The sequence below is a fragment of the Belonocnema kinseyi genome, chromosome 10 (genome assembly GCF_010883055.1).
Source record: "Belonocnema kinseyi isolate 2016_QV_RU_SX_M_011 chromosome 10, B_treatae_v1, whole genome shotgun sequence".
In the NCBI taxonomy this organism is placed as follows: domain Eukaryota; kingdom Metazoa; phylum Arthropoda; class Insecta; order Hymenoptera; family Cynipidae; genus Belonocnema; species Belonocnema kinseyi.
Window position 1 is genome coordinate 32,384,369 of NC_046666.1, and position 18,590 is coordinate 32,402,958.

The following is an 18,590-nucleotide window of genomic DNA, read 5'->3' on the forward strand; positions in this document are numbered from 1 at the left end:
TTTGAAAATAGGTTTTTTTGTTATCAGAAAATTATTTTTTTTTTAACTTAAAATATTACCATTTCATTTTTAGTAAAAAATAAACTTATCTTTTTTATTCCAAAATTTAACAAATTGGTGGAAAATTGATCCTTTTTAGTTGATAATTCAACTACTATTAGGTTGAGATTTTGAGAACGCATGTATTTTTTTGAAAGACCTCCTTTTTTTATAGAAAATTAGTCCTTTTAGTTTAAAATTCAACTATTTGGTTTAAATTGAATTTAATATAGTACCCAAATTAATTTTACCTAAATATGAACTGAATTTTTATTATAAGAAGATAAAATAACAATTTGTCTAAATTTATGTTCAAATTTGTGTTCAAATTCATCTTCGTGTCAAATTTAAAAATGATTAATTACGTTAGTAGTATTATTTAATTATTAAATTAATCGTTTGTGCTAATACATTTAAGAATATCTTCAAATATAAATTTCCTACGCTTTTTAAAATAAACAATAAAATCCCTTAAAACTGAAAATGCATTACTTATAATAAACTTGCGAAACGATACATATTCCGTGTCCTTTGATTAAAAACATATAAAATATTTGAATGGCTCCTTACTATAACAATTGTATAAAATTAATTACAAAAAAATTTCCTTCATTTTACACTCTACGACTGAAAGATCGCGAGAAATAAAATTCCTGACGCATTGAAATTCTCGAATAAAGAAATTCCCAAACAATAATAAAATTCCCGATCACCCAACAGAAAATGGCCGAATTATCAAATGTTCGAACTAGAAAGTTTCCGAATATAAATCATTTAAAAAATTCTTTCCTAATAAATATTATTTATTTATTAAAAATACAATAGTAAAATATTTTTACCAAAGCATTTTTTTTATGCTCGAAGGTTTTTGAAATTATTGTCTTGAATTTAAAAGAAAAATAATTGTAGAACAATTTTTATAACAAATAAATGTAAAAATACATTCGCCTCAAGCGAAATAGCAATTTTCTCTAAACATAATACAATTTGCTTAATAAACTATGCAGGATTCAATTCATGACTGATTTATCTCCAAGTTCCTTTTTAATTAAAAAAAAATACTAGATATGCAGTTTTTAATCAAAATGTTTCATCCAGAAATACACTGTTTCAAATTATTTTTATTTAAAATTCAATCCGTCGTTTTACAAAGTTTAACCGTTAGAAAATTCTTCTTTGATATAAATATTATTTTATTGTTAATAAACAATAATGATGAAAAAACCATGTTTTTAATAGTTTGTTTACATTAACGAATTTTCTAATTCGGCAATTTTATTATTCAGGGATTTTTCAATCGTCCTTTTTAAACATTATTTTTAACAATCTCAATTTTTAAGTTCGAGTGGCCTAATGAACATCCTTAAATAAAAATAAAATTTGAATGTAAATTGATGGAATATTGATATTTATTTTTCAGTCGACCTTGGTCCGGGAACGAGGACGACGAGGAGGAGGTGGTTCCTGGAGGTCACTTGACAACGGAGCATCCCCTGGTTGAGGCATCAATTCCTTTGGTATCGCACTCTCATATTCAGGAAACGACTAGTGTGGCGCCTACGGTCGTTATTAACGCCGCCGGAAGTCAGTCTCATCGCGTTAATGCGCCAAATCAACCGGAAAGTGTCTTGCAGAAATTCCGGAAAAGCTTCTCGCTCAGATTTCACAAAAAAGGAAGTAAAGATAGCAACGAGGGTGAATGTCCACCAGAGTGTAATGAGGGTTCTGTGAACCCAGATGAGGATGACGACCAACACTTGGCACCAGCCTCTGATCAACCATCTCTGCACAAAGAGGAGTCAGGAAATGATCAAAGGTTTAGGTCAGTCACCTTTTTTTCTCATCTATCTTAATATAAAGAGAAAAAACATTTTTTCTTGGAAAAAGAAAAAAAATGTTGATATAAAAATCTTTTGCTTTAAAAGATTGAGTCAATCAGTGTCAGAAAGAAGAAAGTTTATTTTGGTCTTTATTCCGAATATTCATGCTCCCAGAAAAATAATATATGTAGTCTGAAAAAATAATGTATGTGTCTCAAGTAGCGGTTCAGAATTAATCATAGAGAAAATTCTTTCTTTTGGAATTGAACATTTATTACTTAGAAGAAAAGTAATCTTTTTTTTTGTCCCTTTTGATTGAAATGTTTTTTTTTATGTTTGAGGTTCTGAACGTTCAAATGAACGAAATTTTTTACTGAAGACTTTGTAAACAAAAAAAAAGTGCTAAAATGTTAGTTTACTTATTTTGGAAATAATTTATTATTGGAACAGAATTATAATGTATATTGTAAATTATAGTTGGAACAATATTAATGGGGAAAATGGAAACGGGGAAAAATATTTCTTTCATTTGAACTTTCTGAACTTCAGGTAAATCTTTTTTTATTTATTTAAATAATTATTTGAATTGTTATGTTTTTCAATTATTATGTTATTTAGCTTACAATGCGTAATTCAAAATTTTTTACTTTAAAAATTTACCATTTAAAATTTGTATTTCTATGCTTACATTTTTAATTTAAAGAATTTTTAAATGCTTTCTTAAAGACTTGAACAAATAAAAAATCAAAGCCTTTGATGTTGAAAATTTGGGATAAAAAACATTTTTATTTAATAAACAAATAAATGTTTTAAAATTTCTCTGTACTTTAAGTAATAAAAAGTGAACAAAAACGATTTGATAAAACGATTATTTAAGACAAGTAAATTGAAACCAAATATTTAAAAGTAAAGAATCTTTAACTGAATTGTTTGACATAGATAAACTGGAATCGTTAAAATTTCGAAGAGCCTTTAAACTTTGAACGTGAATAAATTGCGTAATTTGAAGTGAAATTTTGATGTATAATTTACAAATAAACATGTATAGAAAAAATTTGAGTAATTTTAACAGATATTTAGGTGTTTTTAAAAGATAAAAAATTATCATGCAAATTTTAGAAAGTTTTCTTGAAATCTTCTAGAATATTTTTTGAAAATTTTGTTTAAATCTTTGAAAAACTTTTTGAATATTTTCTTCAAATAATTTTTTTAAATTAAAAATTACTTTTAATTTTCCTAAAAATGTTAAGAAAATGGTTTTATTCTTTTGAAGTCTTTTTCACAATTCTTGAAAAGAATCTACTTTTTTTTGTTTAAAATCTGCGGAAATCTGCATTTTGTTTTATACCAGCCTATCATTTCAAGTTTTACATTAAGTTTGAATTTTTTAAAAACTTCTGCATATCTCTTAAAATTACTCAGATTTCTCCTACAATAAATAAATGTTAAATTTTTATTTATACACTTAAATTGTAAAGAAATTTTCTAAAATTTGTAGGATTTTCTGAAAATTGTAGAAAAATTCCATTCATTTTGATAGATATTTAGAAGTTCCGAAAAAATTTCCAAAATAATTTTCTATTTGAAACAAATTTTTAAAAAAACTTCTAGATTTCTCAAGATTTTGAATGAAAATTGTGAAGCTTTCCAAGGACGTTTAAACTATTTAAAGAAAATAATTGAATTTCTAATTTAAGAAGAGTTCAGTTAAATTTTTTTTCAATTTTTCAATATTTAAAGTTTCTAGCTTAAATTTCCTTAAAATTATATAATTTTGAAAATTTTAAAGTTCATTGATTAATTTTTTAATTTAGAGCATTGAAAATGATCACGTGGATTTATATTTTTTTATAAGGCTCAGTTTTTATTACCTCAAGTGGAAAATTGTTTAGCTTTAGTGTTCCATTTTTTTAATTTCAATGACCGGTAAAAAGTGTTTGCGAACCGGGAAATGACCGGGAATTTATTTCGTAGATTAAAACGGCCACCCTGTTATTTGATCATTCATCTTTTTGTTTGAAAATCTAATCACTATTTTTATATTTTTTATTTTCTTAAAAATGTGTTTTTTTGTTCGGTTTGAAATTAATTTTTATAACTGAAAATTTAAATATTCTATCTTTGGTTGAAAATGTTTGGTTTTAGTTTAAAATTCTTTGTTTTTTATTGAAAATTCGGCTGTTTTATTTAGCATTTTATTTTTGGTTCAGATTCGTCTCTTTTGATTAAAATTCTTACTATTTGGTTGAAATTTTAATTATTTTGTTAAACATTCTTTTTGTTTGTTTGGCAATTAATTTTGGTTGAACTACAAGTTTAACTATTCTATTTTTGATTGAAAATTTATCTTTTTTTAATGAAACTTTAAATGTTTGGATGAAAATTCGCTTTTTTTGGTAGACAATGAATCTTCTTGGTTAAAATTTTTAACGAAAAATTAATTGAAAATTGAACTACTTGTTTAGAATTACTTTTTAACTAAAAATATAACTTCTATTTTTGGTTGAAAATTAACCGTTTTTAGTTAAAAATGCAACTGTTTTGTAGAAAATTCATCTTTTTGGATTGAAAGTTCGAGTGTTTGGTTAAAAAATGCTATTATTTTTGTGGAAAATTCAACTACTTTGTTAAACAGTGTTCTTTGTCGAAAATTTAACTGTTTGAGATTAAACATTCGTCTTTTCGCATAGAAAATTCTTCCTTTTAATTTGGAAATTTAATGCTTAGAAGAAAATTCATCTTCTTGGTTAAAAATTCATCTTGAATGATTAAAATTTAATTATTTCTGATCAAAAAGTCTAGTATTATATTTTTGGTTTCGAATTATTCTTTTTTTAATAAAAAGTCTACTATTTCATTGAAAATGTAATTCTTATATTAAAAACTCAGCTATTATTTAAAAAAGTCTGAATATTTGACCACTGTTTTTATATTTTCTTGAATATTCGTTTTTTTGTATGGCTTAAAATGTTTTCACCGAAAACTTTACAATCCCACTTTTGGAATTAAATTTTTACAACTCTTATTTTCTGGTTTAGAATTCAACTTTTTTTATAGAAAATTCGCCGCTGTCCTGAAAATTCAACAATTTGGTTGATAATTTATTTTCTTTCTCGATTAGAACATCTTTCTTGGTTGAAAATGCAATTCTTCTATTGAAAATTCGTCTTTTTAGATTGGAAGTTCATCTCTGGTTTGAAAATCAAACTATTTTCTTGAATATTCCTTTTTTAGTTTAAAATTCATTTTCTTAATTGAAAAATTACGTATTGCGTTATTTTTGATCGAAAATTAAATTTTGGGTTGAAAATGCAATTGTTTAGTTAAAAATTAATCTTTTTGTTTAATGAGGTTTGAACTATTACATTTTAAATTCTTCTTTTTTGGTTAAATTGGAAGATTACCTATTTGTTAAAAAATGCAAATGTTCTTGGTTGAAGTTTAATTTTTTAAATTAAAAAATTCGACCATTTGGTTGAAAATGAACTATTTGGTTAAAAATTTGGATATTTTGTTGAAAGTTCGTCTCTTTTGCTTGAAAGTTCAATCATTTGGTTGTAAATGCAACTGTTTGGTCTAAAATTAGATATTTTTTATAATTATAATTCAACTGTTTAGTTGTAAAATCTTCTTTCTTAGTTGAAATTTAACTTTTTTATTCAAAATAAATCCCTTTTGGTAGAAAATTCTGATTTTTTGGTTAAAAATTCCGTTATTCCGTTATTAAAAATCTAATGAAGAACTGACCAGATTTGAAATCTTGTTATTAAATTAAATCACGGAATGAAAATAAAAATGATTCTTTTTCCAGGTTTGGACCCCTCGTTTGGCGAAGCAGTAAGGAAAGGAAAAAAGGAAGCAAAGCAGCGAGGAATGCAAAGTGTAACAGCGGTGACAGTGGAATTCAAATTGAGGTAGTAAAATTAGCTTCGCTGCGATTTTAATCTCTCATTTTGTAGGATGCTTTCAGTTTTGTTGCATATTTTTGGCTTTTATTATCTTTGCTTTACTCGAAAACTATTTCAAGTGATGCTTTTTCTCTCAAAATTAGATTCAGGTATAAATTAAAATCAGGAAGTAAGCTTCAATTTCAATTAATTTGAAAAAACTCTATTTTTTATCTTTTTGGGGGATTTAAAAAAAATAGTTATTTGAAAATAGCACATGATTGGCATACATTATTTATTTTTGCACCAAAAAAGGGGCTCTTCTTGAAACGGTAAAAAAGATAAAAATATTTCGTTTTTTCTAAATTTCTTTTGTCTTAAAAAAAAGTTTATTTTAGTTTTCCTAAAATAACTCAGTGCCGGTTCATCACAGTTGGAAGTTGTCAAAGAATAAGTTTACGTAGACTAAATTTTCTAAAAATATAAAAAAGGTGCAATGCTCTAGCTCTAATAATAGAATTGCAGTTATGACCTCTTAAGACCTTACGTTGTACGTTGTTTCTTTTCAATTTTTTTGCTTCTTATTCATTCTTGAGTAAATTTTTCACGTAGAATTTTGAAAAATTGAATTTTTTTAATTATGTTATTTCCACAAAATTGAACTTAATTACTTCCCTTCCCTACTCCCCAAAAATTGAGTTTTTTCAAGAACGGCTCAAACGAAATTTTTCATTTTTGTTTAAAAATGAGCTTGGGGTATCACAGTAATGAGATGAGAAAAAACTGGGACACTAAAAGTACTATTTTCAATTAAAAAAACAACATTTTTAACCAAAGAAGATTTTTCATTCGATAAAGAAAACTATTTCTACAAACTAAACTAATTCTACATAAAAAAATGGAATAGCTACATTTTTAGATATATAAATTAATTTTTAACCAAAAAAAAAAGAAAGAAAAAACGGGTTTTGAACTCAATAGTTAAATTTCCAAATAATATATTAGTTGAATTTGAAACCAAGAAAATTAATTTTCTACCAGAAAAGAAAAATTTTCAAGAAAGTACGTAGATTTTAAATAAATACTTGAATTTTTAATCCAATCGATTATTTTTCTACCATGAAAAATGAACTTTTCACCAAGTATATGGATTTTCAACTAAATAATTAAACTTTTAAATAAAAAAAGATCAATTTTTAACAAAGAATAGAGTAAAGAAAAGGTTCATTAAGTAGAACTTTTTTTCTATAAAAAAATAAATTAACGACGACAATGTTTATTTACAACAGTTAAGTTATAACTAAAATAGTTACAGTTTCAGTAAAAAAATTTAATACATTTTGAACGAAAAATGTAATACGTAGTTCATAATTCAACAAAAAAGTTTTGAATTAAAAATTTAAAATATTTGGATTTGACCAACAAAAACGAATTCTAGATAAAGCACTTAAATATTAAACTAGTTTTTTTTTTAATGTAACTAATAAGTAGAAAAATAACAACAAAATAGAGTAAATGAATGTTTATTAAGTTTAACTTATTTTCAATAGAAAAAAATTAATTAACAACAATAAAGTTTATTTATAACCAATCAGTTAATTTAACAACAAAATAGTTACATTTTAATTTTTCAAACTCTATCAATTTTTAACGAAAAATTCAATACGTAGTTCATAATTCAACAAAAAAGTTTTGAATTTTTATTTAGAATTTATTTTGTTGTATGAAAATTTTAATATTCCATTTTTTGTTCAAATGAATTTTTTAATGTTAAAACATTCAAATGTATTTTTTCAAAGTTAAAACTTAGATAGAAATTTATGTATTTTGTTCAAAATTCATCTTTTTGATTGAGGATTTAACTATTTTGTTAAAAATTGGTCTTTTTGGTTGAATTCTACTTGGTAAAAATTCTTTCTTTTCTCTCTAGTTGAAAATGAATTTTTTTAAACTTAAAATTAAAAGATTCCATCTATAGTTGAAACTTAAACTTTTTAAATTGAAAATTCAACTATTTGGTTTGAATTAATCTTTCTTAATTGAAAGTTAACCTTCTTGTAGAAAATTCATGTCGATTTTTTTTATCAGAAAGCAGTTGGGCCTAAAACACGCAATAATTATTTTTTAATAAGAAAAATACATGTATCAAACAAGAAAATTCATGTATTTTATTGAAAAATTGTCTTTTTTTTAGAAAATTAATCTCCTCGGTTGAAAATTCATCAGTGCATGTCGAAAGTTTAATTATTTGATTAAAAATGTAATTATTTGGTTAAAAATTCCTCCTATTGTTTCGAAAATTTATCTTTTCCAGTAGAAATATTATCTTTCTTGTTTCAGACTTTTTTGTTGAAAATTCAACTATCTTATGAATAATTTGTCTTTTTTGAAAATGTAACAATTAGATAAAAAAATTTAACTATTTTGTTAAAAATTCGTCTATTTTGCTTGAAAATTTTAGTATTTGTTTGTTAATGCAACTCTTTGGTTCAAAATGAACTTTTTTCTTGAAAGTTTGTTTTTTGGGTAACATTTCAAAAAAAATTTTAGATAATCCTTTTCTGGGTGTAAATTCATGGATTTTATTGGAAAAACAATATATTTCGATTTGAAATCTCGGGAATTTAAATGGCCACCTTTTTTCTGGTGGGCGGGAATGACCCAAAATTGGTAACATAGTTTATGGACAGTCCCTAATGTATAATTGAAATTGAAGATAATCCTAAAATGAAAATGAAAATAGAAGCAGTAAGGTATGAACGAAGTTCTGTATCTCTTAGATGGTATCTGGTGGTGCATTGACTGGGGGCAGTGTTGGGGGAATAATGGGAGGCGGTGACAGCTCTGAGTCTCATGACACCGATGTCCCTGATGAAACGGACAGCCCTCCAGCCGCACGAAGGCGAGTCGCCGATAAATCACGACCCCAGTCGGAGCTCATTAACCAGATACTAATTGACAAATTTAAGGTAAAAACATCCTAAATATGTCATATTCAAGCACATCGAAAACAAATGGGACTCTTGCAAAGTTTACTCCTTTCAGACACGAAAGGCATTATTCAAGATTCAGTTTCTAAATCTCATAATTAATCAAGAACCCCATTTGAATATGGGCAGTGTCCATTTGATAACGGTCTACCCCCACAACTCAACTTCTCCTCACGCAGGTGAAGGATCGCCAGACGCTATCGCCGATCTCTCGCCCAGGTGAGGGATCGTCAAACGCTGTCACCGATCTCTCACGTGGGTGAGGAATCGTCAGACGCTGTTGCCGATCCCTCGCGTGCGTGAGGGATCGTCAGACGCTGTTGCCGATTCCTCGCGTAGGTGAGGGATCGCCAGACGATGTAGCCGAACCTCTTAAGCAGGGAGTCCTTTCTACTGAAGATGAATAAAATACGAAACAAGAACATTTGTTTATTTTGCAATTAGTAATTTAGAAAATTTTAACCCTTAAAGGGCACGCTTTCGTAAAATTTCATACAGATCATACTGGGTGTTTGGTACCCAAGGGTATTCAAACGTGTGCTGTACGGACGGTATTGGATAGTTTTTTTACAAGAAAATCAATTAATGGTGTTTAATCTATCTAGTTTAAGGAGAAAAAGATTTCATACTAGTTTTTGAAATTTAAAGTAGTTTAAAAAATCCTTTTTGGAAAAAAATGAAAAAATTACTTCTTTCACTCTAAAATTCATAACTTTTTAATTTTTTGATATTTTTACTTAAAATTTTACCTGAATACTTCCGAGATACGGTGCTTCAAAAATAAATTTATTCCTATAGTGTTCGTTCCAAAAAAGGTATTTATTATGAAAAATAAAAGCTTCAATTCAATGAAAAATAAAACGCTGTACTTTGCGTGATTAAACTATTTTATTGATCTTAAACTGCGTATAAAAATTACAGAAATCTAAATTATGTGAAAATGACATAGAAAAATAGGTTTTCATGTCATTAGTTAATCTGGCACCATATGCTCCATTTGCTTGAATTTGGTACGTTTTGTTAAAGCGTAAATAAGTCACTGGGTGTCTTAGACCCAGTATGCCCTTTAAGGATTAATTATTATAATCTACGTTGTTTTGGCGATGCCAAAGGTATGCAACTTGAAAAATGCTGGGTGGCGATTTAACAGGAAAACCGGGAAAGGCCGTAAAATGACCGGGAATATAAGTTAAAAGCCTGGAATTTACTTCTGATCGCAGAAAAATTCAAGTTTTCATTATTTGTATAATTGTCAGAATTTGTCACAATTTGAAAGTTCCCTCTTCCAAATTTTAATCAAAGAAAGTACTTTAAATACATCGTTTTTTTTTTTACTAGAAGTAGTATTTCAAAGAAGAAATATTGCTGAATTTTAATAGAAAATTTTGTTCTATTGTTCGTTGCAAATTTATCTTTCTTTAATTAAAAATTAAACTACTTAGTCAGATTTTAAAGCCTATTTTTAACATTTTGTTTTAAGATTCATCGTTTTAATTGAAAACTCATCTCTGTTTAAAACTTAAACTACTCCGTTGAAACTCAATTTTTTAAACTAAAAATTAAACTATTCCAGTAGAAAATCGATTTATTTTGCTGAAAATCTGTTTTTTTTTGTTGGTTAAGGATTAGATTTTTTACCGAAAATTTAACCATTCTGTTAGGTTGAAAATGTATTTTTTTAATGAAAATTCAACTATTTGGTTAAAAATTTATATTTTCATTTAGATATAAAACTAATTATTTGAAAATTTATGTACTTTCTGAAAAAATCGCTTTTTTTGTAGAAATTTTTTGTAGAAATTTTTTCATGGTTGAAAGTTCACCTTTTTGGCATAAAATCCACATATTTGATTAAAAATCGATTTTCTTGGTAAAAAATTACCTTTTTCTTTGCAAGCTAATCTTTTTGTTTAAAAATTCTTCTTTTCTGTTAAAAATTCAAGTATTCCAGTTAAATATTCATAATTTTAGCTGAAAATCCATCTTTTAGGTTGGAAATAAAATTACTTGGTTGGAAGTTAAACTCTTTTGTTAAAAATTAATTTTTTTGGGTTGAAAATTGATCATTTTGATTAAAAATTCATTTCTTTAGTTAAAATATTAGCTATTTTATTGAAAACTTTTTTTTACTTTGCATGTAAAGCATTTTTTTCTGCCGAAAATTGAACTATTTTGTAGAAAATTTGTTGCTTTTTTGGTTTAAAATCATTATTTATTTGAACTGAAAATGTGACTAATAGAGTTGAATATTCCATCAATTTTGTTAAAAATTAATTTTGGTTGAAAAAATTTTTTCGTTTTAGTTGAAAATTCATCTTTCTGGTTTAAAATTCAACTATTCCAGTTCAAAATCTACAATTTTGGTATATAATTCACCACTTTATTTGAAAATGTAGTTTTTTGTCAAGTGAGTTTTTTTTTTGTTGAAAGAAATTTTTGTATGGAAAGTAATTTTATAACTGAAAATTTCACTTATTCAAATTGAATATTCCATCGTTTTGATTAAAAGGTCATCTTCTTGGTTAAACATACATTTTTTTATCTTAAAGTGTAAGTTTTTAAGTTTTGGTTAACAATTTATATTTTTTAGTACAGGTCACTTTTTTGTTTTAGTGAAAATTCAATATTTTTTTTGAATCCTCAATGTTTTAATTGAAAACTCATCTTTCTGGTTTAAAATTCAACTATTTCAGTTCAAAGTTCATTATTTAAGTTGCAAATTCATCAGTTAGGTTGAAAATTTAAATATTTTCCTAAAAATCCGTTCTTTTTGTGTTCAAAATTTATTTTTTCAACTAAAAGTTTAACTGTTCCATTTTTTTTGGAAATTGATACTTTTTAATAGAAAACTCAAATTAAAATAAATGTTTAGCGTTGAGCGGCAAAAAATTAATACGTTACTGTCAGTTGAGCGGGAATATTTAAAAACTTGACCGGGAAATTACCTGGAATTTAAAATCGTCCGTTGAATCGCCACCCTGAAATTTAAGATGTTTCCTGGAAAAATATTGGTTGTTTGCATTTTTAAAGGATAAAATATTAACTGAAAATTAAGTAATTTAAATTATTTTTCTGAATTGCGAATCTCAAAATTTAAAAAAAATTTATGTAGAAAGGACCCGCGCCGGTAGGGATGTGGGGGAGCAAGTTTGTAGACGGCGATCAACTCGACATCGCCTTTGAATATCATCTGCTTCTTAACATTACTGCTTTCCAAAATCATAAGTTAGGGAACTTTGCGAAATCTGTTTTTCTTAAATCTCTTATTTTTTTATGACAATTCCTAAATTGTTCTGTAGATTACTTTAATTTTGAATTAGTAATTTAGAATTAGAATGCTTGTATATACGATTGCTTAGTTTCGAAAGCTTATTTGAAAATTTTTAAATCTTTTAATTTTAAGTTGACACTGCACCCTTATTTTCTTACCTTCTTCTTCTCAGGAATTTGGTAGAGAATATGAGCTTTGCGTAAATTTTAGTTTGATATAGAGTAATAATGCAGGTAATATTTGGAAGTAAAATGTGGAGATTGATCCTCGAAAACAGGCACGTAGCCAGCATATGATTTCAAGGTTTATATCAGAAATCGGGTTGCTTTTAACTCAATTATTTTCTTTATTTATAATTTTTAATTATTCAAGAATCATTGATCCAGTTTCGAATCGTATTTTCCCAACATCTTTTTTTTTGTTTTTTCTTCTGAATTTTGTTCAAAATACAAGGATCGGATCGTACGAATTTTTCAAGGAAAATGCGATTGAACAATTTTTTTTCTATTTTTGTCATAAGTTTGTTATGTTTAGTTTTAATTTTAATCAGAATGAAATCTTAAAAACAAAAATTCAAAAATATAAAAAAATGTCGAATCTTATTTGAGAATATTAAAAATGGAATAATTTCTGATCAAAGCTTTATTCTGAGAAACTTCAGAATTATTAGCGTTTGAAATTGAACAATTTCTAATTTGGTGAACCCGGATTCAGATTTTTAATTTTTTTTTAGATTGCAAGCCTTAGCTTATGGACTTTTTAAATCGAAAACGTTTTAAAAAAGATTAATTTAAAATTCAATTGCAGTCAAAATCTTTCCCCTTCTTACAGAATTACTAGAAACCAATAACAAAATCCAACTTTTTTTGGATGACAGTTTTTGGTCGAAATTTCTACGTTTTGTTGAAAATTCATCTGACTTGGATCAGAATGAACTTTTTTGTCGAAAATTGAACTTTCTTATTAAAAAAAATAGTCTTTTTGTCTTGAAAACTAACTATTTCGTCAAAAATGCAACTGTTTTTGTTTGATGTAAAAAATTTAACTGTTGTGTTTAACATTTGTCTTTTTGGATAGGAAATTCGTTTTCATGTATTTTTTTGAAAATTCGTCTTTTTATCGAAACTTAATCTTCTTGGTAGAAAATTTGTTTTTTTATAAAAAATAATTTTTAATATGTTGAAAATTCAACTATTTGGTAACAAAATAAAATATTTGGTTTGAAAATTTAATTATTTTTGTTGAAGCTTAATATCTTTTATTTGAAAATTAGGGTGAAAATTCAATTATTTGTTTCAAAAGTTATATTTTTTTTATCAAATATTCGACTCTTTTAAAATAAAATTTGTCATTATGGATTTAAAATTAATCTTTTAAATTTTCATATTTTAGTTTTGAAAAGTTAACCATTTAGTTAAAAATGCAACTGTTTTTGGTTGATGTGAATTTAACTGTTTTGCTTAAAATTTGTCTTTTTGGATACGAAATTCGTCTTTATACATTAAAAATTCATCTTTTATGTTGGAAAAGTCATTCTGCTTTAAAAGTTTAAACACTTTATTAAATATCATTTTTTTTTAAGATTCATCATTTTTAGATAAAAATTCATCTCTGTGTTTAAAAATTGAATTGTTTCGTTGAAAACTCGTCTTTCAGATTGTAATTTTTTTCAAATTGAACTGGTTTATTAAAAATTCATCTCATTTATATTGATACTGTTTCCTTGAATCTTTTGTTATTATACATTAGTTTTTTTACTAAAAACTGAACTTTTCCACTTTTGGTTGAAAATCTATCTTTCTTGGTTAAAAATTCAACTATTTGTTTAAAAATTGATGTAGTTTTTTGAAAATTCCTCTTTTATATCGAATCTTAATCTTCTTTGTAGAAAATTTGTCTTTTTTCTCAAAAATAATTTTTAATGTTGAAAATTCAACTATTTGGTAACAAAATAAACTATTTTGTTTGAAAATTTGATTACTTTTTTTTAGGTATAATCTCTTTTATGTGAAAATTCGGTTGAAAATTCAATTCAATTTTTTTTTTTAGAGAGAGAGAGAAAATTCGTCATTTTGGATTTAGAATCTTTTATATTTTCATATTTTTGGTTTAAAAAGTCAACTGTTTTATAGAAAATTGGTTTTTTTGGCTTGTATGTACAACAAATTGGCAGGAAATTATACTTTAAGGTTGAAAATTACCTTTTTTTTTTTGATAATTGATATTTTTTACTTGAAAATTAGCTTTCTCTAGTTTAAATTTCAACTATTTGGTTGAAAATTTGTCCTTTTTGTAGAAAATTATCTATTTGTTTATAAATTGATCTACTTAAGTTGCGGATCCAACTATTTTGCTCAACATTCATATTTTCGGGTTGAAAATTCAAAAGTTCAATACAAAAATCGTATTTTTGTCTAGAAAATTTAACAATTTGGTAGGAAATTAAAACATTTGGTTGAAACTTCATATTATTAGTCGAAATTTCAACTATTTTGGTTGAGAATTGATATTTTAAATTAAAAATTGATCTTTCCTAGTTGAAAAATTCCAACTATTTTGTTAAAAATTCATCTATTATGTTGATCACTCGTTTTTTTGGTATGAAAATTAATATTCTTGGTTAACAATTAATCTGTTTGGGTTAAAAATTCAACTATTTAGTAGTAAATTCATTTTTTCCGCTTAAAAATGAAAGCTTGAATATTCATCCTTTTCGTTGGAAATTCTCTTTCTTTGTTATTTGAAAATTCAAATTTTCTAATTGATAATTTAACTGTCTTTGAAAAAATTGGTATTACCAGCTTTAAAATTTAACTGTTTATTTAAAGTTTGATTTCATTTTTGTTTGAAAATTCAGAAATTTGGTTGAAAGTTCTCAACTATTTAATTGTAAATGCAACTCTTTAATTGATAATTATCATAATGTTTTAATTCGACTATTTGATTGAAAATTAAACTTCAGGTTAAAAATTTTACTGCTTTGTCGATCCTGGCCCTAATAATGAATTAAATTCAAATTGAAAAGAATCTAAATGAGTTTTCTCTGATTTAAAAATAAAATAATTAAAGATGTGCCTTATCTCTTATTATGAAAGAGACTCGATGTCTCACTGATCTGATAATCTCGATAAATAATCATGTTTCTTTCTGATGAGAGTGGCTTGCACGTGCATAAGTTGCATTAAATGAAGCAGAAAGTCCCTCTACTAGACTGGATTTACGTCTGTATACGATTAAACACACGTACTCAAGCCAGTATTCAAAATGGAAAATAAATCTGAGCCAGGATATACAAAGAAAGGCAGCATGATCCTGCCTCGGTTGATATCAAATGTATAAAGCAACGTGAGCTCATCTGGTCAATGAACTTATCACGAAAAAAACTTTGTGCTGTCTTGACAAAATATTGTGAACGCCGCTTCTTTTTTTGCAATTCAAAACTTTTTTCGGGGACTTCCGATATCATTGAAAGATAAAATTTACATCATAACGAAATTAATACCCTTATCACTTTATATATAATCTTCTTTAGGGACAAAAAAGACATCCTCTTTGGTTGCAAAATCAACTGTTTTTTTATATTTATTTTGTTGTTGTTAAAAATTCAACTCTTTTCGTTAAACATTATCCCTTTGTTTAAAATTCATTTTTTGTTGCTGATAAGTCAATTGAAATCTTTTTTGGATGAAAATTCAACTTTTTGTGTGCAAATTCGTCTTTTTGATTTAAAAATTCACCTATTTTAGTAGAATTTTCATTTTTATTTTTAAAAAAATGCAACTGGTTGGTTGAAAATTGAACAATCTTGTTAAAAAGTCATACTAGTTGGTCAAAAATTCGACTATTTAGCAGAAAATTAACTTATTGCTTAGAATTCTTTTTATGAAAATTTAACTATTTTTTAATGTTTTTTTTTGTTTAAATTCATCTGCTTTAGAAGAAATTTCATCTTTCTTTCAAAATTTCATAAGAATCGGTTTAGTAGTTTTTGAGATTTCGTTAACACGGGGTGTAAAAACGTTGTTTTGAGAAAAACGCGATTAAAGTCCGGCGCGCGCCTTATTAGCTCACTCACGTAGATATGTTCCAAGGATGAAAAAGTATAGTTAGAATGCTCGGATAGTCTTAAAATTTTAGTATGCCATTCTTACATACATATACTTTCAAAAAATGTAATAAAAATTTTTTTTAAGTTCCGAAGTAGAATACTGCCTTTAATAAAAAGGCGACTATTGGTTTAAAAACTCGGCTTCTTTCTTTAAAGTTTGTCTTTTTTATTTTTAAATTCACCTACTTTAGCAGCAATTGCATCTTTCTTGAATAAAAATGCAACTATTTTTTATAGGATGCAATTTTGTTTTAATTCATCTTTTTGGGTTAAAAAAGTTTGTCTTTTTGGATCGAAAATTCAATTTTTTTTCGTAGAAATTCGTTTTTTTTTAATCTTGAAAAGTCAACTGGAATCTTTTTTGGATGGAAATTTTACGTAATGTTTTTTGGATATAAATGCAACCATTGGTAGAGAATTCAACAATTTTGTTAAATATTCATCCTTTTTGGTTGAAAATTCGTCTTTTTGGATTGAAAATTCCATTTTTTTTCGAGAAATTTATTTCTTGTTTAGAAATTCGTATTTTGATTGTGAAATATCAAATTAATTTTTTTTTTAACCGAAAATTCAACTATTTTTTGAAAATTTATCTTTTTGATTTAAAAATTCATCTGTTTTAGTAAAAACACCATTTTTTAATGAAAATTTTTGTTTATAAATTCTTTTTGCTTGAGCATAAGACTATTTTATTTGAAAGATTTGGGCATTTTTTGTTGTTGAATATTTATATATTTAGTTGAAAATTCAATTACTTAATAAATTAAACTATATTGTTAAAAAATTTTAAATTTTACATGTAAAAATTACGGTAAAGTGCATCGTGGGTGATCAACACCCAAGCGTATTTAATTATGTATTGTTTAACCCCTATTGAATATTTTGTCACAATAAAATTATCCGGTATAGTTTAATGTATATTTTATCAGGTAGAGTTGATTTTATTGCCGTTTATTTATTTTAAGTTTGTTAAAAAAATTATTGAAAAAATGGGGTTTTTTTACTTAAAAATTCATAACTCACTCAACTTTAATTATTTTAACCTGAAAATGTATAACAATACTTTTGAAATAGAGTACTCTCATAAAAAAACATTTCAACATGGGTGCTTTCAAAAAAGATATTTATTTGCACAGTTGAAAAGTCAATTTTATGATAAAATGATGTATCAGATTTTTTGCTTTCAAATCGATTTATTATTATAAAAATTGAGGAACTTTGACATTTAATACTATAAAAATACAAGAAATTGAAGAAAGAGACTTATATAACTGTATTTTAACAATTATATTTTATTCAACACATCCACAGTCTGCTCGCGCATGACGCGCTGCCGTAAATATAAGCCATCTACAAAGAAAAAAGTATGTAATAATCGAAAAAAAAATTATTTTACTCAATATGATATACTTACGTTAGAAAGTAAACAAAAATTAATAAAATTTCAAAAACAAATTTGCTCCAAAATTACTTCTTCACTCACTAAGTGCACACTGGGTGTTAGATACCCCGCGATTCTTCTACCTCCAATTTCAGCAGCAGCTGCTAGTAGACTGATGCTTGACGCAGTATGCTAAACGACTTTACTTACATTTAGTGTCTCTAACTAAAGCTAGATGGTGACAAATACTCAATTTTGTCGAATTAAGTATGGTTTATAAGAGTTAGAAAATTGCTTAGGGTATGATATACCCACAATGCACTTTAAGGGTTAAAGGCCTATGTATTTCGTTAAATATTTCATTGTTTAGTGGAAAAGCCATTTTTGGGTTTAAAATTAATTTCCTAACTGAAAATATAACTGTTCCATATTTTTTATGATTAATCTTTTTTATTCAAAAATTCTCCTTTTGTGTGAAGAAATAATTTTCTTAGCTTAAAATTTTATTCTTATTGGGTAAAGATGCATCAATTTCGTGGAAAATTAATTTTTGGCTGAAAAGTAATATTTTTTGTTTTAAAATTCAATTTTTGGTTTGAAAATTCATGTTTTTAGCGAAAATTCGTCTTTTAGCTTGATGGTTCAAAAATTTAAATAAACTTTTATTTCTTTCTTGATTAAAAGACGTTTATTTGTTGAAAATGAGTCTTTTTGCTTTAAAAAATCCTTTTTTTAAAATAAATTTCATCATTTTTGATTGAAATATAAACTATGACAATTTTTGGTTGGGAATTTATCATTTTGAGGTTGAAAATAAACTATGAACGGTATAAATTCAAGTATTTTATTAAAAAGCCATCTTTGATAGTAGAAAAGACATTTTTTATTAAAAGAAATTAATAAATATGAACATTTTAAATTTGTATCTGAAATACTGTTTTATTCCGTATTATTAATATTAATGATCAAGGAAAATAAAAAATTATTCAAGGAAAAATCAGGGAATTTTTTTAATAAAATTCGCGGACACCCTGCCTAATTCTACTGGCAATAACTAGCAAAACATTTCTGAAAACTAAAAACAACGTACAGTA

General features: G+C 25.7%; 1 protein-coding gene across 1 annotated transcript in view; it reads left to right on the forward strand.

The window, feature by feature from the left end:
* The window catches only part of LOC117182335, a 603,484-nt gene that overhangs the window by 557,556 nt on the left and 27,338 nt on the right, over positions 1-18,590 (forward strand). The window contains exons 9-11 of the mRNA XM_033375494.1: positions 1,460-1,861; positions 5,671-5,773; positions 8,527-8,715. Of these exons, the coding sequence (XP_033231385.1) occupies positions 1,460-1,861; positions 5,671-5,773; positions 8,527-8,715 (694 nt within the window). The remainder of the gene's footprint in view (positions 1-1,459; positions 1,862-5,670; positions 5,774-8,526; positions 8,716-18,590) is intronic.